Source organism: Osmia bicornis, chromosome 6 (genome assembly GCF_907164935.1).
Source record: "Osmia bicornis bicornis chromosome 6, iOsmBic2.1, whole genome shotgun sequence".
Classification (NCBI taxonomy): domain Eukaryota; kingdom Metazoa; phylum Arthropoda; class Insecta; order Hymenoptera; family Megachilidae; genus Osmia; species Osmia bicornis.
Window position 1 is genome coordinate 10,430,780 of NC_060221.1, and position 20,138 is coordinate 10,450,917.

General features: G+C 46.6%; 5 protein-coding genes across 5 annotated transcripts; all 5 read right to left on the minus strand.

The window, feature by feature from the left end:
- Positions 1-2,179: 2,179 nt before the first annotated feature.
- On the minus strand, positions 2,180-3,046 carry LOC123987888. The gene has a single exon (XM_046286200.1). It carries the CDS (start codon positions 3,044-3,046, stop codon positions 2,180-2,182), a length of 867 nt encoding a protein of 288 aa, XP_046142156.1.
- A 3,659-nt stretch (positions 3,047-6,705) lies between these two features.
- Positions 6,706-8,893, minus strand: LOC114881325. The gene is made up of 3 exons (XM_029198070.2): positions 8,735-8,893; positions 7,461-8,606; positions 6,706-6,813 (listed from the first exon to the last, which is right to left on the minus strand). Exons 1-3 carry the CDS (start codon positions 8,891-8,893, stop codon positions 6,706-6,708), a joined length of 1,413 nt encoding a protein of 470 aa, XP_029053903.2.
- A 605-nt stretch (positions 8,894-9,498) lies between these two features.
- LOC114881324 lies at positions 9,499-10,883 on the minus strand. The gene is made up of 2 exons (XM_029198069.2): positions 10,873-10,883; positions 9,499-10,807 (listed from the first exon to the last, which is right to left on the minus strand). Exons 1-2 carry the CDS (start codon positions 10,881-10,883, stop codon positions 9,499-9,501), a joined length of 1,320 nt encoding a protein of 439 aa, XP_029053902.2.
- Positions 10,884-11,103: 220 nt separating this feature from the next.
- Positions 11,104-12,462, minus strand: LOC114881322. Its single transcript, XM_029198067.2, has one exon. It carries the CDS (start codon positions 12,460-12,462, stop codon positions 11,104-11,106), a length of 1,359 nt encoding a protein of 452 aa, XP_029053900.2.
- Positions 12,463-17,953: 5,491 nt separating this feature from the next.
- Positions 17,954-19,813, minus strand: LOC123987889. The gene has a single exon (XM_046286201.1). The coding sequence runs from the start codon at positions 19,811-19,813 to the stop codon at positions 17,954-17,956; it is 1,860 nt and encodes a 619-aa protein (XP_046142157.1).
- Positions 19,814-20,138: the final 325 nt, after the last annotated feature.

Here is a 20,138-nt window from a genome sequence, read left to right on the forward strand (position 1 = left end):
TCTTTTGAGGAACATTGACAGTATGTCTGGCAACCTTACTTCTTTGGCAATTAATACAAGTTCTGGCCCACCGAACTACATCTCTATTCATTTTTGGCCAAACAAATCTACTGCCAATCATCCTCTTCGTAGCTCTACCACTCGGATGCACAAGATTGTGGACGGTATCAAAGATGCGCCTTCTTAACACTGCTGGTATATAAGGCCTGATATTGTCGGTGGATATATCACAATAAACTATAGTTTCGGAACCATCTAATTTAAGCTGTTTCAGGTCTAATGAAGAACCACCCTGCAGAATACGTGTAAGCTCTGTATCTAATTCCTGCTGTTGGGCTATTTCTTGTGTACTCACCACGACTGGCATACTGACAACGTCCAGCCGTGATAGAGCATCAGCCACTGAATTATTTACTCCCGAAATGTGAACTATCCTAGTAGTGAACTGTCCTATATAATCAAGTTGACGTAATTGTCTAGGTGAGGCTTTATCAGATTTCTGTGCAAAAACGTAAGTCAGTGGTTTATGGTCCGTCTGTATGGTAAAGTCACGTCCTTCTAACATGTGTCTAAAATATTTGGTTTCTTTAAAAATTGCTGTTAATTCTCTGTCATACGTACTGTACCTTGACTCTTGGGGTGTAAACTTCTTTGAAAAAAAAACCTAGTGGTTCCCACATTCCTTTAACTTCTTGTTGCAAAACCGCTCCCATAGCAATATCGGAAGCGTCTGTAGCTAACATTAAAGATGCGTTATCGCGTGGATGTACCAGCAGTGCTGCATCCGCCAATGAGCCTTTACACTTATCGAAGGCTTCCTCAGCCTCAGGCGTCCATTGAATAACTCGCTTATCGCGTTTCCTTGCTCCTTCTAAGTATTTATGAAGTGGAGCCTGTATCGCAGCTGCATCCTTAATGAACCTTCGATAAAAATTTAGAATACCCAAAAATCTGCGCAAATCGGCTATTGTCTTTGGCTTATTATAATTTTTAATGGCTTCAACTTTTTCCGGTACAGGCCTGGCTCCCATGGAGTCTATCAGGTACCCCAGGTACTGTACGGAATGTGCCCCAAAAACGCATTTCGACAAATTAATCGATAACCCGTAAGCCTTTAATCTTTCAAAAACACACCTCAGATGCTCCTCGTGTTCAAGCTCATTGGCAGAGGCGATCAAAATATCGTCCACAAAACAGAAAACGAAGTTCAAACCTCTGAGTACATCGTTCATGAATCTTTGAAAACTCTGTGCTGCGTTCTTTAACCCAAACGTCATCACATTAAACTCGTATGGCCCGAATGGCGTGATGATGGCGGTTTTCGCTCGATCCTCTGGATTGATTGGTATCTGGTGATAAGCCCACGTTAAATCTAAAGTAGTAAAAACTGTCGTTCCGTCAAGTCTATGTGCGAAATCCTGCACGTGAGGAATTGGATATTTGTCAGGGACTGTAATGCTGTTTAGACGCCGGTAGTCATCACATAGTCTCCAGCCACCATTCTTTTTTTGGACCATATGTAATGGACTTGCCCACTGACTACTAGAAGGCTGGCAAATCCCTGCTGCAATAAGGTGATCAACTTCGGCTTTTGCTGCCTTTAATTTTTCCGGGGGCAACCTTCGCGCCCTTTCCGCGACCGGTGAGCCCCTGGTTACTATGTGGTGACGTACCTGATGGGCGGGAACTTCCTGTTTTTGTACTGTCCGAGTAATAGCAATAAATTCCTGTAACAGTCGTCTGTACGGGTTGTTTATGTCAACAGTCGTCAGTGAAGTTTGAGTCGCCGTCTGTAAAAAACCAGTAGTTTGTATTTTAGTTAATTCGTCGATCAGTCTCTTATTTCGTAAATCAACCAGAAGACCGAAACGCTTGAGAAAATCAGCACCGATAATAGGCTGTTGAACCTTCGCGACAATGAACTCCCACGTGTACGGACGACGCAATCCGAGGTTCAGAGTCAACCTCCGCGATCCGAATGTACTTATCGGAGTGCCATTCGCCGCATAAATCTTGGAGTCAGTAATGGCGGGTTCTCCTCTTACCGATCTGTGCGGCAATACGGAGATATCCGCCCCTGTATCAATTAAAAAATATAAATTACTATTCCTATCCTTAATAGTGAGACGGCAGTTCTCGTCGCGACCATCCGACGCCATCTCGATCCGGGGTTGCGCAATCAGTTTCCCTGCGTGGCAGGGTTAGCCGAAGCTCCAGTAGGTGGTGGACCTGGCCATCCACAAGGAATGACGCATCGATGGGCCCTCTCAGCGAACCTCCGGTGGTAGAAACAGTAGTTGTTCCCTTCGCGTGAAGTTGACCGACTTCCAGATCGCCCCCTTCCAGGGCTACCGCGTGGCCGCCATCTTGGCTGGGACCTATAGGGTTGGCGGGACTGTCGCGTAGTGAGCGTCTCCACCATCGAGACTAGCTTCTCCACCTTAGTCTCCAGCGCCTCTATCCTGGTGGACGGTGGTGGAATCACAGGGGTTGATGCTTCAATGGCCGCCACCCTCGGCACAGACATCTCTGCAATCTTATCAGCTAGGAGCGCTAGCCGTTGCAGATCCGCCGTATCGCTAATAGCGAGAACAGTTCTCATGCTCTCCGGTAATTGCTCCAAAAAGAGCGTACGCAGAACGTTTTCTCCGACTTGCCCACCAGCCAGATTTCTAAGTCTCTGCAAACAATGCGAGGGTTTCTCGTCCACCACTTCACTTCCTCGCAGCAGCTTCCTCAATTTGGTTTCGTGGGACTCATCAAATGCTTCGATGATCCGTTTCTTTATCTCCTCGTATTTACCACGCGCCGGTGGAGAGGCCAATACGTCCATGACGAAGGGCAGTACGGTGTGGTCCAAATTCGTCACCACGTAACGGTACTTCGTATCGTCGCTGGTTATTCGCGCCAGATCAAAGGTCATCTCCACTGTGATGAACCATGCAGCCGGATTCTCCTTCCAAAACGGCGGTAGCCGTCGTAAGGTAGCTGAGTTGATGGATGCCTCAGGAGCGGGCTCATTTACTGTTTCCTTTCGGTCCGCCATCTTGTCTTGCTGTCCGTCCTCTCGCGTGGGTGAATGTTCTAGCGGCATTCACTGTTTTTTTTTTTTTGCTTTGATTTCACGCGCTTAATAGCGGTTGCACTACGACGATCACGTCGGGGTCACCAATTGTAGGAATAAGTGATTCCTTAGGAGTTAGGATTCCTACTTTATCAATTGATGGAAAACAAGCTCACTACCGCTTTTCATATAGAGTTTTATTAATTGTCAATTATTATAAATTTGTAACTACGCTGTACATTTAACTGGTCCTAATGCACTTGACACGGCTTAGAACGCTCAACAACGCATTTAAATTCTCTGATGAGAACACCCACGAACGGAATACAAAGTTTCTCAAAACACAAAGCTACCGCTTCAAACGTCCCCACGAGAATGGAAAAACTTCCATCCGGAACGGGAAAACGACGCTTTTCCCGGAAGTAGATGTCGCGGTAAATTTATCGGAAGTGTACGCTTCGGCGAGACGGTCGACCATCAGCAGAGGTCGCCACAAACTTTTTTCGCCGCCGCGAACTCCCATAAGGCTGGCAGTCTTTAACAGTATCTCGTCGATGTCTATAGTCACTGCTATACTGCAGTTCACGAGAGAAATGCGAGCGTCGAGGCCGAACTTCGAATTCCGCGTCGGTAAAACAGTCAACGTTTCATCGAAAATTAGGCCGAACAGAAACTGATTTCAGCGCCACCTCAGTTATTGCATCCAACTAACGGCATGCTATTCTACGTCACTTTTCGCATACACCTAAATGACACACGGATGCTACGATAGCTATATTATGTATGTCGCCGCCAAAGTATAAAATACGATATTGCATACATCACCTAGGAAATGTATGAATGACATAACTCCTTCACCCAATATGTTATATATACATTTCTTGTAATATAACATAACCAAGGGAAGAATATTCCTACAAATCGAACGCCTAAAGTTAGTTTTTTTTTAAATAATATGTTCCGATATTGTACTCCGAATTTCTACAAATCTTGCCCTTTCCGACAGAATAGGAGAATACTAATGTATGCACTATTGGAGCATAGGTTTATTAGCGAGGGCGTCAAGGCAATTAGTCCAAATTGTATCATGTTTGGTATCATTTTAATCAAAAAAACGTCACAAATATCTTGGTAAAAGTTTTATAAAAAAAAAATGAAAAATAACAAACTTCAGTCGTTGCATTAGTATTGCCTCACTGATATATCCGATCCCAGATGTGTCCAGATCATATTAAGCCGGGTATTCACCGGTATCAAACGCCCGTATCGTATCACCGTTCCGAACCCTTTTGGATAGGCAGGCGTTGCCTCGTTGCATGCCACGGCGTGATACGGCTCGGACAATAGTTCTTCGTTTCTTGAAATAAACTCCTATAGGCGAGAAGTTTCGATTTGCTGCATGCTGTTTCTTTAGTGTAATTATCCAAACCATATCGTGTTTGGTATCATTTTAATCAGAAAAACGTCACAAATATCTTGGTAGCAGTTTTTACGGAAAAATCTCTGGAAAATTAACATTGTCGTTTTTCAATAATCATACAGGTGATTATTAACATTGCTCTTTTATGTACAGCATATCACCGAAGATAATTGATCTGTTTAAATATATTTAGACGATAAAATTTATCTAAATTAAATTAGATTAAGTTCATAAATAATTTCATCGATTTTGAAATGAATCCAATAATATTGCAAGGTTTCAAATAAATTGAAACCCAAGTGACGGCACGAAACGCTATGTCAAGTGCAAACGCATGAACCTTTCCTTCGATGGAACGGCAAAGAATCGACAAATTTTTCGGATGGGTCCGTTGCCTCCGTTCCTTTGGAACGGCACGCAGCAAAACGAAACTCCTCGCCTGTAGTGGCCCAGTCCTATTGCCTAACCGTTCCTATCAAGAAACGAAGAAATGTTGTCCGAGCCGCAGCACGCCGTTGCATGCAACGAGGCAACGCCTGCCCATTCAAAAGGGTTCGGAACGGTGATACGATACGGGCGTTTGATACCGGTGGATACCCGGCTTTACACTACTCGGCGAGCGAACTTCCTGGCATCTCAAGGAGTATACCCCCCAGTAGTGGGGATGAGTTTTTCGTTTTCATTGAATCTTTACTATTCACTAAAATGCCGGGGCCTATTGATTTTTGAATATATTATAGAAATCGATATTTTAAACAACTTTTTCCTGTACATATAAATGATAGTCCAAAAATCATCGAAATCGGGGAGGACGTATTTGTTCTGCAGTTTTACCAAAAAAAACAATAATAATAGCAACAAAAAATAATGATAGAAATACATAATGATCTCATGACATATGGATTGAAAATCGCTATCGTAGTCGATAGAACGACGCGTGAAAAAGAAATTCACGCGTCAAAGTTCACTAGCCCGACCATGAAATCAGCTGTTCTGCACACGTGTTTCTTCGTCGAGTGACGAAGACCGACACAATAACCCAGGATTGACCCAGGTACGAATTATCTGCTTTCAACATAGCAGGTAAATTTACGAACGAATGGGTAAGTTTCATTGAAATTGTTTTAAAATTTTTATTCATTATTTCATTTCAAACATTTTTATTTGTTATTTAGAATGTTTAAAAATTCCTTTTTTACACAATGACAGGCGACAAGAGATTAGATTCCGTTTTTATTTTAAACAACAACTAAAAATGTTCAACCATTGCAATTATTTTATTGTGCTATGCTAACGAGGTGCCGAGCCGTTCGTTCGCGACCTACGTCAAGCCCCGCTTCGTAGCCGACGCTGCCGTCCCTGAGCCCGCGCGTTATACGCGCTCGGATTGGTCAGTGTTTTTGCTTAATAATTCAAAAAGGAAGCTTCGGACCACTTTTTTGCAAAGGAAAAAGTTGTTCAGAATCACCCCACCTACCACCATCTCAGACCGTGAAAAAGCTTTATGGAACACCCTGTAGTTCTCCAGGTATAAATGGGGTCATTACGAGGTCTGCTGGTATTGCTTTCAGACTAGCGGTATAGATAACCGACCATATTAGTGGAGCGCACGACTCCCCTACCTGAAACAGGGGTACACCGCGTCCTTTTCCAGCTCATTGTGACGCCAAATTTCATTTCTCGTCACTGATGGTAACGTCAAAAAGTGATCGATTTAGCATGTAATGACTGAAAATCGATTTTTTCAACAACTTTTTCGTATACATATAAAGAGCGGTCTCATTTAGTTTCCGAGATATTCGCAGAAAGCTGCCGATACAGATGCATTGAATTCTATCTATAGTTGTTCATTTGTGACAGCATACATACTCGTCAGATTGGTTGCCACTTACCTTCCCTTTAGAAACAAGGGTCGAGCAGGAGTAAAGGTTCCGTTCACAACTACATATACCAGACTCCAAGAAATGTCTATTCAAATTCAATTACAAGTGAATGTTATTGATGTAATAAGTTAGGTTAGGGTATATATCTATATACATCCGGCCGCCGTAAGGCGGTCGGCAACGCTTTTATTTAAATAATATATAATACGCATTTTTAATAGCTTTTGTTCATTTCTTAGAATTTATTTTTATACTTCTTTTGATAATTAATTTATTATTATTTCAGAAAAACATTGCCGGCCGCTATACGGCAGCCGAATTTAAATATACAGCCTTTCCTAACCCATCACATCAATGATATTCATTTCTAATTGAATTGGAATATACATTTCTTGAAGTATGGTGTTGCGTACTTCGCGTGGTCTGAAGGGACTGAAATAACACGCCTGCGTAACGATCACACTTAAAGTTATATTTAACACAGAAAAAGAGTATTTACAATGGTCACAACACGTGATGCGTGGTCAGCGTCTGTACAACTATTTACACTTATTGAACTAATCTTAATCACAATGAAATACACGCGTGGACTGAAACGATCGAAATCGCGTGGGCTGAAAAACTATGAAACTTGTTCGAAATGCGTAGACTGAGATGCACGTGCTTTCGTGTCAAACGATCGAACAAGAAGGACAAGAATCGATCATGGCGTCGATCGTGCCGGTTCAGCGTAGAGAGGGGACCGCGTGGACAAAGTGGGCCCGAGAGGTGCTGCCGCTATCGGTAACGACGCACCAACGAAGTATTTTCGTTGCCAATTTCGCCGTTCGGCGTAGAATTGGGGAATTTCGCCAACATTTCCCCCCGGCCATCAGCGACTGGTCGATGATGTGGTCTGCGTGTCCGAGCTGTCTTGCGAGGGTTAACGAAGAATGGCCAGCTTGGCGATGGGCCGTGTGAGCGTCGTGGTGGCCGTCTTGAGCTCGACGACTCTGGTCAATCCGTCCTTGCCTGGTAGGAGTTTGAGAACCCGTGCCATGGGCCATTTCCCTGGGGGCAAGCGTTCATCAGTGATAAGAACAAGAGTGCCTACCTTGATCTCATTTGATGGATGGTGCCACTTCGAGATTGCCTGGAGTCGTTGAAGGTACTGCGAGGACCAGAGTCTCCAAAATTGGTGGAGGCGCTGTTGTAAAAATTGCCATCTTGACAAGCGATTGACTGCGACTTCTAGAAGCGTGGGCTCTGGCACTGCGTTGATCTGCGTTCCAATCAGGAAATGTCCTGGTGAGAGGGCTGCGATGTCGTCTGGATCGTCGCTGAGTGGTTCCAGTGGCCGCGAGTTGAGGATCGCTTCTATCTGCGTGAGCAATGTTACTGATTCCTCGTACGTCAGTAGAGCGTCCCCAACCGTCCTCATGAGATGAAATTTGAGTGACTTTACAACCGCTTCCCATTTTCCACCCATGTGAGGGGCGGCAGGAGGGTTGAAATGCCACTGAGTTCTGTCCTCAGCGAGCAGTGCTGCGATGTTCTGATTTTCCTGCGTGCTCTGCGTGAACTGCTTCTTTAATTGCGTGTATGCTCCTTGGAAGTTGGTGCCGCAGTCTGAATAGAGAGCGGCTGCGATGCCTCGTCTTGAGGTAAATCTGCGATATGCTGCGATGAAAGCGTCTGTCGAGTAGTCCGAAACAACTTCCAAGTGCACGGCGGAGGTTGCGAAGCACACGAAGACGCAAATCCACCCTTTCTGCGTCTTGGCTCCTCTTCCCTTCCAAGTTTTCAGCGTGAGCGATCCTGCGTAGTCCACCCCTGTGTGGGTGAACGGGCGTGATGGAGTGACCCGACAAAGAGGTAGTTGGCCTATCAGTTGATGGGCACGGATCCCCCTCTGCCGAGCACACTTCACACACCGCAGGATAAGCGTTTTCACTGGAGCTCGTCCACCGATGATCCAGTAGCGTTGTCTGAGAAAGGCAAGAGTGGATTGCGTACCTCCGTGCATGGTCTGACGATGAGCGTGGTCGATGAGAAGCGTTGAGAGTCTCGAATCACGAGGCAAAATTACCGGGAGTTTGCCATCGTGCGAGAGTTCTGAATGTTGGAGGTGTCCGCCTACCCTGGCGATTCCCTGATGGTCGAGGTAAGCGGTGAGCCTCGTGAAAGGATGCGTAGACGGAAGTGTTGTTCCGTTTGCGAGTGCAGCGAGTTCGTCCTTGAAGAAAGTAGACTGCGTGGCCTGAATCCAGTACATGCATCTTGTCATTTGAACAGCTTGTCCACGAATTTAAGGCAGAGGGCGCTGATTCTGAGTAATCTGTTAAAAGAAGAATATTTATAGATTAACTCCCATGAATATTCTTTTACTGCGTTTGCCATGTGGAGTGAGACGACAGCACGAGCTTCTGGGGCGCCCAACTCGTCTGCGTCGACACTGGTCTGCGTAGGCCATGCGTTCTGCGTTTGCGTGAGCCACGGTGGTCCCGTCCACCAAAGCGAGTGCTGCTGTAGCTGGTCTGTCGTCATGCCTCTTGACGCGCAGTCAGCTGGATTCGATGATCCTGGTACATGCCTCCAGTGAAAGTTCTGCGTGATCTCCTGGATTTGGATTACCCTGTTGCGTACGTAATCCTTCCATTTGGAGGGGTGCGTTTTGATCTATGCCAACGTAACTTCTGAGTCCGTCCACATAAATGTCTGAGAAACGGGCATGTTCAAAGTAGCGTGAACATGCCGCATCAGTTTTGAAAGTAGCAGCGCTGCTGTGAGTTCCAACCTCGGGATGGTCAGACGTTTGAGTGGTGTCACTCGCGTTTTCGAGCAGATCAGAGAAGTGTGGGCACCCGTGGACGGTGCGTGGACAACGAGATAGACGACGGCTGCCATTGCGAGGACAGAAGCATCAGAGAAACCATGTAGCTCAACTGTTGACGTGGTCAGTGTGTTGAACCATCGTGGAATGGATAGCCTGGCCAGGCGCGTTAAATCTTCTCTGATGCTAAGCCAGCGATTTGTGATTGTAAGAGGCAGCAGGTCGTCCCAGCCGAGTTCCTGTAACCAGAGCTCTTGTATTAGAATTTTGACTCTAATAACTACAGGCGCAACAAAACCGAGAGGATCAAATAGTTGTGCTACTTCTGAGAGGACGAGGCGTTTCGTGAACTGCGTGCGTTGAGTAGCTGATATGGTTGCGAAATTGAATGCGTCTTCATGCGGTGTCCATTTGATTTCGAGAACTTGCTGGTAGAGTGCCATTTTGCCAACGGAAATCCACCCGCTTGGCAAAGTTGCGTCAGCTGATTTGCAACGTCCTGTAGATGGTCTGCGGTATCTGCGCCACCAAAAATGTCATCGACGTACCTGCCATTTTTGATGGGTTCCACGGTAAGGGGATATTTCGACCCTTCGTCGTCAGTGAGTTGCAAGAGTGTTCTCACGGCCAGATACGGTGCAGCTTTCGTTCCGTACGTGACCGTGGTCAGCTGGTACTGCGTTTCCTGTTGCGTTTCATCAAGCCAGAGTATCTGCTGCAAGCTCCAGTCCTCCGGATGCACCTTGATTTGGCGGTACATCTTCGTGATGTCGGTTGCAAACAGATGTTTGAATCTGCGTATCCAGATGAGCAGATTTGCGATGTTCAGCATAAGGTTCGGACCGGTGTGAAGAAGATCATTTAATGCATGTCCTGAAAAAGTTGGGCTGGAGCCATTGAACACTACTCGCAAAGCGGTGGTCGTGCTGCCCAACTTGAGAACGCCATGGTGCGGAAGAAAGTACTGAAACGGACTGATTATTGAGTCATTGTTCAGTCTTACCATGTAACCAAGCTGCTCATATTCGAGTATGAACTTGGTGTACAGCTGTTTGTACTGAGCATCCTTGCTGAATCGTCTGAGTGTCCTCTGAAGACAGTTGTGCGCCGTCTGGTATGAATTGCCAAGTGCTCGTGGATGGATTTTGAGCGGTAATCGCACGATGTACCTTCCTGAGGAGTCTCGCGAATGCGTGGTCTGGAAATGATCTTCGCACTCTTGCTCTTCTGATGTGAGCAAGGGTGCCGTGTCCTGCGGTGGCTCTTCCTGCGTCCAGAATCGGCTGAGTAACTTACCCAACTGGCGATCGGTGTTACTGACCGTCACCTGATGAGAGGTCCTGCGAATGGTCTGAATGCCCTCGAGGGGCCCGATTACGAGCCAACCGAAGATCGAAAGTTGTGCGATCAATGGTGTTGAAGCGTTCCGCATAATGTTTGGCTTGATGACTTGTCCGTATGCATCGACTCCGAGAATGATGTCCACCGGTCTGGAGACGAGAAATTGAGGATCTGCTAGATTCAATTTCTCCAGATGCGATGGCAGCGTTGAACGAGCTGGCGGTTCAGATGGTAAGCAAGTGGTCACCTTCGTCAGCACATGTGCTTGAATGGTGACTGAGAGTGGTCTGTAATTGGAATGGAGGGTAATATTGAACACTCCATTCGTCTACGAGGTCCTTGCTCCACCAACTCCGTGGACATCCAATGAGGAGCGTTGTCTTCTGAGTCTGAGCTGCGTTACTAATGACTCTGAAATCAACGAGACTTTAGAGCCTGAATCAATCAGAATTCTTACTTGCTGCACTGCGAGGTCAGTGTGCACTCTTGCGAGTGCCGTTGTTAGAAGCGTTGTCCGTGGTCTGCGTGTACTGGTTACGTGGGCTGCGATGGCTGCGGGTGCGTTGACGACTGCACCTTCACTTCAATAAGTGGTCGTTGAAGTGGTTGGCGTGGTCTGCGTAGCGGCTGCTGGAGCCGGTGTGGGCGTGGTCTGCGCTGCTGCTGCTGGAGCAAGGCCAGGTACTAATACCTTGCTAATATCAGCACCATGAAGCATGGTGTGATGTATTTCGTCACAAATCTTGCACCTTTGTGACGTGCGACAACTGCGTAAATTGTGGTGGCCAAGGCAATTCACGCAGAGTGCGTGTGCCTTGACCACGTTGGCGCGGTCGTGCGGGGTCAGCGCCCTGAAGACCAGGCATGCGGATAGAAAATGGTCCTTTTGGCAGAACGCACATGGATACAGTGCGAACTGCGTGGTTCTTGCGTGGCCTGCGGATGCTGCGTGGGCTGGAGCAGCTGGTCGAGCGGCTCCTGCATGGACGGCTGCTCTTGCTGGAGCGGAGCGTTGCTGTGAAGGCTGCGTGGTCCTTGCGGGTGTTGTCGGCGTGGGCTGAGTAGCGCGTGCGGTGCTGAGCTGCTCTAATTGCTCGAGTGTTCTTGCGCGGGCGAGTAGGAACGTGGTCAGTTCCTCCAGCGTAGGATAGTCCTTCTTCGTGGCCAGCGAGGACTCCCAGTGCTCGCGCGTGTCTGCGTCGAGCAGTCTCACGAGGATGGTGAGGAGAAAGCAGTTATGGGCGTCCTCTAAACCAAACGAGCGTAGCGCCTGCTGCGTCTCCTGAATGATATTTACCATCTTCAGGAGAGAGGCCGCTTTCCGCAGCTTCATCGGCTTAAGGTTGGCGAGCCGATCCATGTGAGACTGCACATTTAGCCGCTTGTTGTCGTAGCGGCCATCAAACAGCTGCCACGCCTGATCGAGAGCGCCATCTGTGGTCGGAAGGTGGCTGATTAAATTCGCCGCGTTGCCCGTAACTGCGCCCTTCAAGTACAGGAACTTGTCGTGTGCCGAGAGGTCCGCGCGTTCACTAATTACAGACGCGAAATGGGTCTTGAACTCAGCCCATTTGCTGTAATCTCCCTCGAATTTCGGGAGAGCGATCTCGGGGAGACGTGATCGCCTTGCCGAGGACTGCGTGGGCGCGTCGGTCGTCGAGACCGTCGTGGTCTGCGAGGGCTGAGTGTGCTGCTTGATTTTTTGTTCAAGCTGCGCCAACAGCTTGCGAGCTGACAGCACGACTCCAGCTTCGTTGGAGGAAACCTTTTCCTTGAAGTAGGCGTGGTCGAGTTGCGTGGGCGGCCAGACCTTTGAGAGGGCTGCGTGTTCGTGCTGGAAATCGGCATGAATTTCCAGAATCGTGCTGCGCATGAGCTCCGGTTCTTCGGGCGCGACTTCTGCGGGCGCTTTGCTGAGGGTGATCTGAAGGTCCTCCACCATGGCCAGGAGGGTGTCTAATCGCTCCTATATGCAGTTATGAACGGAGCCTTTACGTTCGCCGACCCTCGTTTCTAAACAGAAGACAAATGACCAGCGGATGACAACCAACACTTATACATGTGCTGTCGTAGGCCCACATCTATAGGCAGAATTCAATATGTTATATCGAAAGTTTTTCGTAAATATCTCGGAAAGTAAGCGAGACCGTCGCTTATATGTTCCGGAAAAAATGGTTCAAAGTATTGGTTGCTATAAAATATATCTAAAAATATTTTGCATTCAAACCGTTATATAATTTTTTATCTGAAAGCATATATTTCATATACAGTAAAAGGTGGTATATGCAAGAGGGATTGTATCTTCGAAATACGTGGTTTCCAAATATTGCTTTGGTTCTTCAATGATAAGTGATAGAACCTCATATGCATAATTACAGCAAAGTACACTTTTATATCTCTGGTATTTTTTGAGCTATAACTAATTGAATATGTTCAGTTTTGTTGTAATTGACGTTCCAACAACCTATTACACTATGGCTTTACATTTTAAAATAATGCTAAAATATTTTTGACCAGCTTTACGAGGCCAATGAAATAATAAAACTGTTGTACTTTTACCAATGTGTTAGCGACGGCTTATTTTTAAGGGTCGTCGAGGGCAATTAACCCGACTCTAGTTTGCTTTCGTACGCTTTATGATGGACACTTGGACTGCGTGAGGTTTTGAAAGAGGGTGAGTGAGACTAAACAGGCCTGGTGATCGAGGATGGCTGATGACCACGTTGGGTCTCTCAGCTATTAGGAATCGAAGGATTGCTTGTTTGAATGGAAACTGTTTACAACAGACAAGCGGCCCAAAGGAAAGTTCTTTCAGAATCGCTTGCAAAAACTGCTCAAGGCCGCAGGGTGAAATTACGATAGGTCTGGGCGTTGTGCTTTCGGAGTTAGAAAAATTGAAGTAGGCAAACGGTTGAGGGAGGCCATATGTATTTTGTCAACGCGTTTCCCCTTCAAGGGAAAGTACCCAATCGAGCGGAGTGTCGTAAACAAAAGAGTATACATACTGCCGAAGACGTCCTCTTTTGGGACAGCAGGATATCATTGTGTACGGTCGTCGTGTACGATTGTGCGAATAAAAGTTGAACATTTTATACGCCCACTATTATTTAGTCACCCGCTCGGTTAGTCTTACAATAATGTACTTTATTATTGTTTGTAGAATACAATAATGTACTTCATATAGTTTGAATTATATTTATTTATTTATTTATTCAGAATATGCTGCGAAACTATTGACTAGAAATTGGGTGCTTTATGATGTTAGGAAAAGCGCGTGATTTACATGAAACCGAATAGTTTCTTCCTATTGAAAATTAAAGTTGTAGCCATAGTTAAATTGAAGTACAAGGAAATCTGTTGAAAGACAGGATTTATTCGAGTAGATGTAGGATACAGTTTTCTTGTTCATTTATTCGTACAAAACATTCTATGACGAGCGCCATGTTTATACTCTTCCCGTTCGATAGGCGTCCAGGTATTATCGCCGAACTCTCCATATCGAACGGGCGTTTAGAAGACTAACTTTACTAGGGCGTCCAGGAGATTCTCTGTACTCTCTCGACCGACAGGCGTCCGGGTATTATTGCCGTACTCTCCGTGCCGGTCGAGCGTCCAGGAACAGGTCTCTCGTACTCTCCCTTCTTCCGGTAGGCGTCCAGGTATTGTCGCCGAACTCTCCTACCGGGATCTCTCTCTCTCTCTCTTCTCCGGCAGGCGTCCAAGTATTGTCGCCGTACTCTCCTGCCGGAGTACCTAACCTGCTGACCAAGAGCGGCCGATGGTCTTACCTCGTCCTTTCTCTCTGTTTAACAGCAGGCGAAATAGACCGAGGCAGTCGCGAGCCCTTAATTTACGTATATCCGCTCGTTGCTATCCGCGGTCGCCGAAATCAACGATCTCGTCGTCAGGAATGAATTTGGCGTTTTCCGCGCTCGCGTTCCGCGTCTCCGCTCGCGCTTCGCGACTTTGCTCGCGCCTCACGTCTTTGCCTCCCCCGATGCTCTATCATCGACTTTCTCGAAATTGTCTGGACGTTTCCAGACTGCGTCGCTTTCGCGAAGCTTCTTTTTACTGGTGTTACAAAGTGATTTACAAACTAACAATAATAATAGAATAAACAACATAGAATCGACTCCTCGGCTGCATGTAAATGATGTGTACGGACGCAGAATCGACACCTCGGCTGGATAAATGTAACCTTTGAAAACACAGAGCCGACACCTCGGTTGCTTTTGATTTCGATCTCTTTGGCTTTTCGCCAACTTGTAACATCAATTTTAGCAAGTAATGAAAATTCAAACTATATTGTAAGAGTCAGGTTAGAATAAAAAGTGAGCGTTTAAAACTAAAACTTAGTCTGCTTTATTCGACTGCTCAAGGCGATGGTCGCTACAAGAATGTCTTTGCTTTTTGCCTGAGGAAGTTGCCTTCGCCAGGATGACCGTTTGTTTATGACACCCCTGCCCTCAAGGAACTTTCCCTTGAGGGGGTAGCGCATTGACGAAACGCATATGGCCTGTCTCGGCCGCTCGTTTACTGTGATTTCCTTACATTCGGCCATACTGACTATGGTCTGTCCTCAGACTTTACATTTAATTTGTCGTTGAATCTAAACCTTAATTGCCAACGTAACACAATACCGTTGTACTGTTTACGATCAACTGTGGACACCGTCGTATCCCTTATCGACTCGGAGCGCACTTTGCACCCTTTTACTCAACATCACCCTACCTGAGATACACGTTGTGCCCGTCTGGTTCGATGTTAACTTTATTAAAGGTACCGTTGCACCTGTACTTGTGTCTGAAGACACGTCGTGTCGTGACGCACGTTGCGTCCTTTCCCTTTTGGGTTGAAGAAAACCCGTTGGTTTCCCATCCTTGTGAAATGAGGGCCTTCACCCTCACGTCAGAGCCGTTGCTCCGATTCGGTGGTGGTCGGACTTTACCTGGTCGCCGGGTAAACTGTCCCCTTTTCACCTCGTTCCCTCGCGTTCGAGGCCGTGCAAACCTAGGCCTTACGCCTTGGGCTTTTCCTTTCCTTTTTCTTTACTTTTCCACGGGTCATCAGACGTCATGGTCGTCCCCTTGAATCGTAATCCACGGTTTGATTCTGTCCGCTGCAACGACTGTTCGTAGTCGTTTTACCCCTTCTCTTAGGTCTTCCACCTCGTAGCGGTCGTTTGGCAGTACCGCTCGAATACGGAACGGCCCCTTGAATTTCGGTAGTAGCTTTCTACTACTTCCTGTTGATGGGTCACTGGTAATCTGTACCAGCACCAACTCGTCCACAGTATACCTGCGAGCCTCCTTCCTCGTCCGGTCATACCGCTCTTTCTGTGCCTTTTGTTCCTTGGAGATATGTTTACTTATATCCCTCCTTAAGGCAGTCAAATCTAACCGGTCCATTTCTTCTTGTACTGCGCTCAATATTACTCCTTCCGCTATTGTCCTTGTGTCACAGCCGATCAGTGCCTTCATCGGTGTGGTGTTAATACTTTTATTGTGCATAGTGTTTATGGCACTCTGCACTTTCTTGACCTGCGTGTCCCAGTCCTGGGGGTCTTGGCCTGCTGCACTTGTTGCGAGAGCGTTAACAATCGTTTTGTTATATCGCTCGCATTGTCCATTTGCTCTTGGCGTTGCCACTGCATTTAATACGTGCTTAATGCCGTATACCTGGCACAATGTGGCGAATCTGCACGATGTGAAGCTCGTTCCACGATCGCTAATTATTCTCGTCGGCACACCGAATAAATACATAAGGTTCAGTAAGACCTTTTCGGTGTGACGCGTCTTCGTATCCTTTACTGGCTCCACGATAGTGAATTTTGTAAAGGCGTCTACCATTACCAGCAAGTATTTATTGCCCCTTCGGCTCGTCTCAGACGGTCCCACGTGATCAATATGTAACGTGTGGAACGGAGTCGGTATTTTTTCTATCGGATTCAACTTGCATTGTTTCTTACCCGCGGTGTGCTTATAATACGCACAGCTCAAACACGCCTTTACGTACTTGTCAACGAAGCGCCGCATACCTGCGAACCAGTAGTTTCGTTGAATCCGTTCTAAGGTCTTTTCTGCACTTAGGTGTCCGGCATCGTCGTGACACAGTCTGCATACCTGTAGCCTCGCGTTCTTCGGAACAACCCAAGCCGTTTTATTGTCTGGCAGGCGACGGTATAACTTATCTTTCTTCAATACATATTCCGTGAAGTAATGTTTTGTCCCCGCCGATCTGTCTTTGTTGGCGAGGACCGTCCGGATGCGTGCTAATTGTTCGTCTTGAATTTGTGCCGCCGTAATCCAATCGGCCTCCGTGACGTCAATGTACGCAACCTCGAGGGTGGTCGGCTGAGAGTTTCGGCTGAGTGCGTCCACATGTGCCATTCTCGACCCTGGCCGATACAGAATTTCAAAAGTAAATTCCTGAACCTCTAACCACCACCGACCTATGCGTGGCAATAAATCTTTTTTTGAGAAGGTCGTCCTTAGCGCGTTGCAGTCCGTTACGACCTTAAATTCTATCCCAAGCAAGTAAACCCTGAAATGGCGTAACGCGAAAACAACTGCCATTGTCTCCAATTCGTATGAATGATAGCATCGCTGATCCGCTGTCGTCTGTTTACTGAAGTATGCAATTACTGCCATATTTCCATCTTCTTGGTGCTGCAGAATCATCGCTCCAACACCTAATGAACTAGCGTCCGTGTGCAGTTCAGTTGGTCTCGTCGGATCAAAAATGCGTAGTACCGGTCGCGTAATTAACTTTTCCTTTACTTGTTGAAAAGCTTCTTCTTGTGACTCTTCCCATTGCCACGGTACATTTTTCCGCGTTAAACGTGTCAACGGCTCCACAAGCGTTGCGAAATTCTTTATGAATTTTCGGAAATAGCTAGCCAGTCCCAGAAATTGGCGTACCTGTTTTACATTTCCGGGCTGTGGCATTTCTTTTACGGCGTCTATCTTCCGTTGACCCGGCCTCACTCCTTTCTCACTTATTTCCCGTCCCAGATAGTCAATGGTCTCCTTGAAAAAAGAACATTTCTCCAACTTAAGCATTAAGCCATGTGTTCGAAAAGCTGTCAAGACTTCCCGAAGCCTAACGATACCCTCTTCAATGGTCTTCGACGGAATTATCACGTCGTCCAGGTAAGGAAATGCCGTCCTTCCTTTCAAAGGGCCAAGGACTTTGTTGATTAACCGTTGGAAAACTGCTGGCGCGTTCGTTAACCCAAAGGGCATCCTTAAGAACTCGTAGTGTCCCTCCGGTGTAATAAACGCAGTCTTTGCTATTGAATTTCGGCGACTGGAACTTGATAATAGCCCGATGCTAAATCCAGGCCCGTGAAATAGCGATTTCCTCCTAACCTATCTATCTGGTCATCGATAAGTGGTAACGGGTACCTGTCTTTTATGGTTATCGCGTTTAATCTACGATAATCTACGCACATTCTGACGTCTTTTCTTCTTCACTAACGTAATCGGACTTGCATACGGTGACTCCGATTCCCTAATTATCTCGTTTTCTAGCAGGTCTGTAATCATGTCGCGAACGATTTTCTTCTCCGGTTCTGCAAGACGGTATGGATGATATGCAATCGGTTCTTCCGTAAAGCATTTGATCTCTATCGCCGTCGTATTCGTTTTTCCGAGATCCCTCATCGACGACGATACGCAATCGCGGAATTCTTCAATTAACGCGACGCATAATTTTCGTCCTTTTTTCCCGATGTTACCCAAATTTAAATTAAAACTCGTTTCCATAACAAAAATATCCATCGCTGAAATTATCTGGGGTTTCTTGCAATTTCTCACATTGTTAAACGTCAAATGCTTTCCCCGTTTTAACATTATGACATGATCTTGTTGAAGAAAGTCTCTTCCAAGTATTACCTCATGCGCTGTATACTCGTCGGGAATAACAAATGAATTTACATTCGCAATTACATTTTGGACCTTCACCGTAATTGGAGCAATTTGATCAATTACTACTGATTGTCCGGCAAATCCTCTAAATACTGTTTCTGGTGTCGGTTCTGATTTTATCAGAAACTTCTTGATAACGGACGAATGGACTACAGTGCATGCACTTCCCGTGTCCACTAAACTTTCTACTTTATGCCCATTAATGCGAACATAAATTTGATAAATATTAGGAGTACTTGCGATATTTTGTACAATATTTACCTCTTTCTGCCGACACTCTTCCTTTTTATGACCCAACCGTTTACAAAGGCTGCACTCCACCTTTGGTTTTCGGCAATCCTTTGCTACGTGGCCCATTTTCCCACAATTAAAGCAGGTAACTGCCCTCGTTTTTGCAGGAACGCTTTCCGTCGCCTTCTGCGACGCCTGTCGATTTGTTGCTCGATCCTGCTTCGCTTTCTTCTCCTCTTTTCCTGGCATATCGCCCATTGCGCGCATAGCCGCGTACAGCTCCTTTGGATCGGCGTGCTTTGCTGATCTTATGGTTCGGGCTATGATTTCGTCTGGTATCCCATAAATTACCATGTCGACAATCTTCTCGTCATTCAGCGCGACATCCAGGCGTCGAATGAGATTAATTTTCTGGAAGCAGTAGTCTCCCAGCGATTGCCCCGGTTTTGCCTCGTACAAGTCGGCTTCGCGCAACAGCTTTGAGAAAGGCATGGCCCTTCGAAATTGTGCCACCAAATGCACTTTAATCGCGGCCCAGGTGGTAACCACTCGCATGCGGGTATCGTACCACTGTCGAGCGTGCCCTCGCAGCCTGGTTGCGATCAACCGCATTACACTTCGATCGTCCCAGTCGAAGCGGTGCGCCAGATCATCAACATGCCTCACCCAGTTTTCAATTGATAAATCTTCCTTCAAGGGATCGTAAACTGGGATGAGGTTCTCGTCACCGGGACGCGCGTGTATCGGCGACCTCCTGCTCGACGCAGTGCTTCTCGTCACCAGACTTTCCTCCGTTCGTTCCTGGCGGGTTGTTTCACGTACACTTCGTGGCCTTGACTCCACTGCTCGCGGACTGCGCGACCTCGTTTCGCGGCTTCGCGGGCTTCGCGATTTCGATTCGTGTCTTCGCGAACTTCGCGATCGTCGACGGCTGTCCCGAGACGTCCTCCGTTTCGCGCTTCGCGACCGTGCACGTGATTCCCGCCGTCGCGACGCGTATGATGGCGCGCGTGATTTCGATCGGCGTAGAAATTCCGTCATTAAATTTTCTAGCCCTTCGAGGCGCTCCTCCAACGATCTCTTCTCAGTGCCGTCGGCTCCGTCACGCTCGCGACTTTGAGATGCACAACTCATTTTCGCTAATGTTTTTACCCTAGAATTGAATGAATATTCAATGTTATTTAAACTACACTTATAAAATACACTTATTCACTATTTGCACAATTTAGTGTTTGTTTCACTCGTTTAGTTTGTACACTGCACTGTCCTTGCACTACACGGTGTACGCGAGTGTCGCAAATTGTGCAACAAACACCGCCAAATCTATACTGATTCGACCACGGTAGATCGCGATAGATCCGATAGATCGCGGTAAATCACGGTAATCCCACTTCTGATATGTAAGAGTCAGGTTAGAATAAAAAGTGAGCGTTTAAAACTAAAACTTATTGTTAGTCTG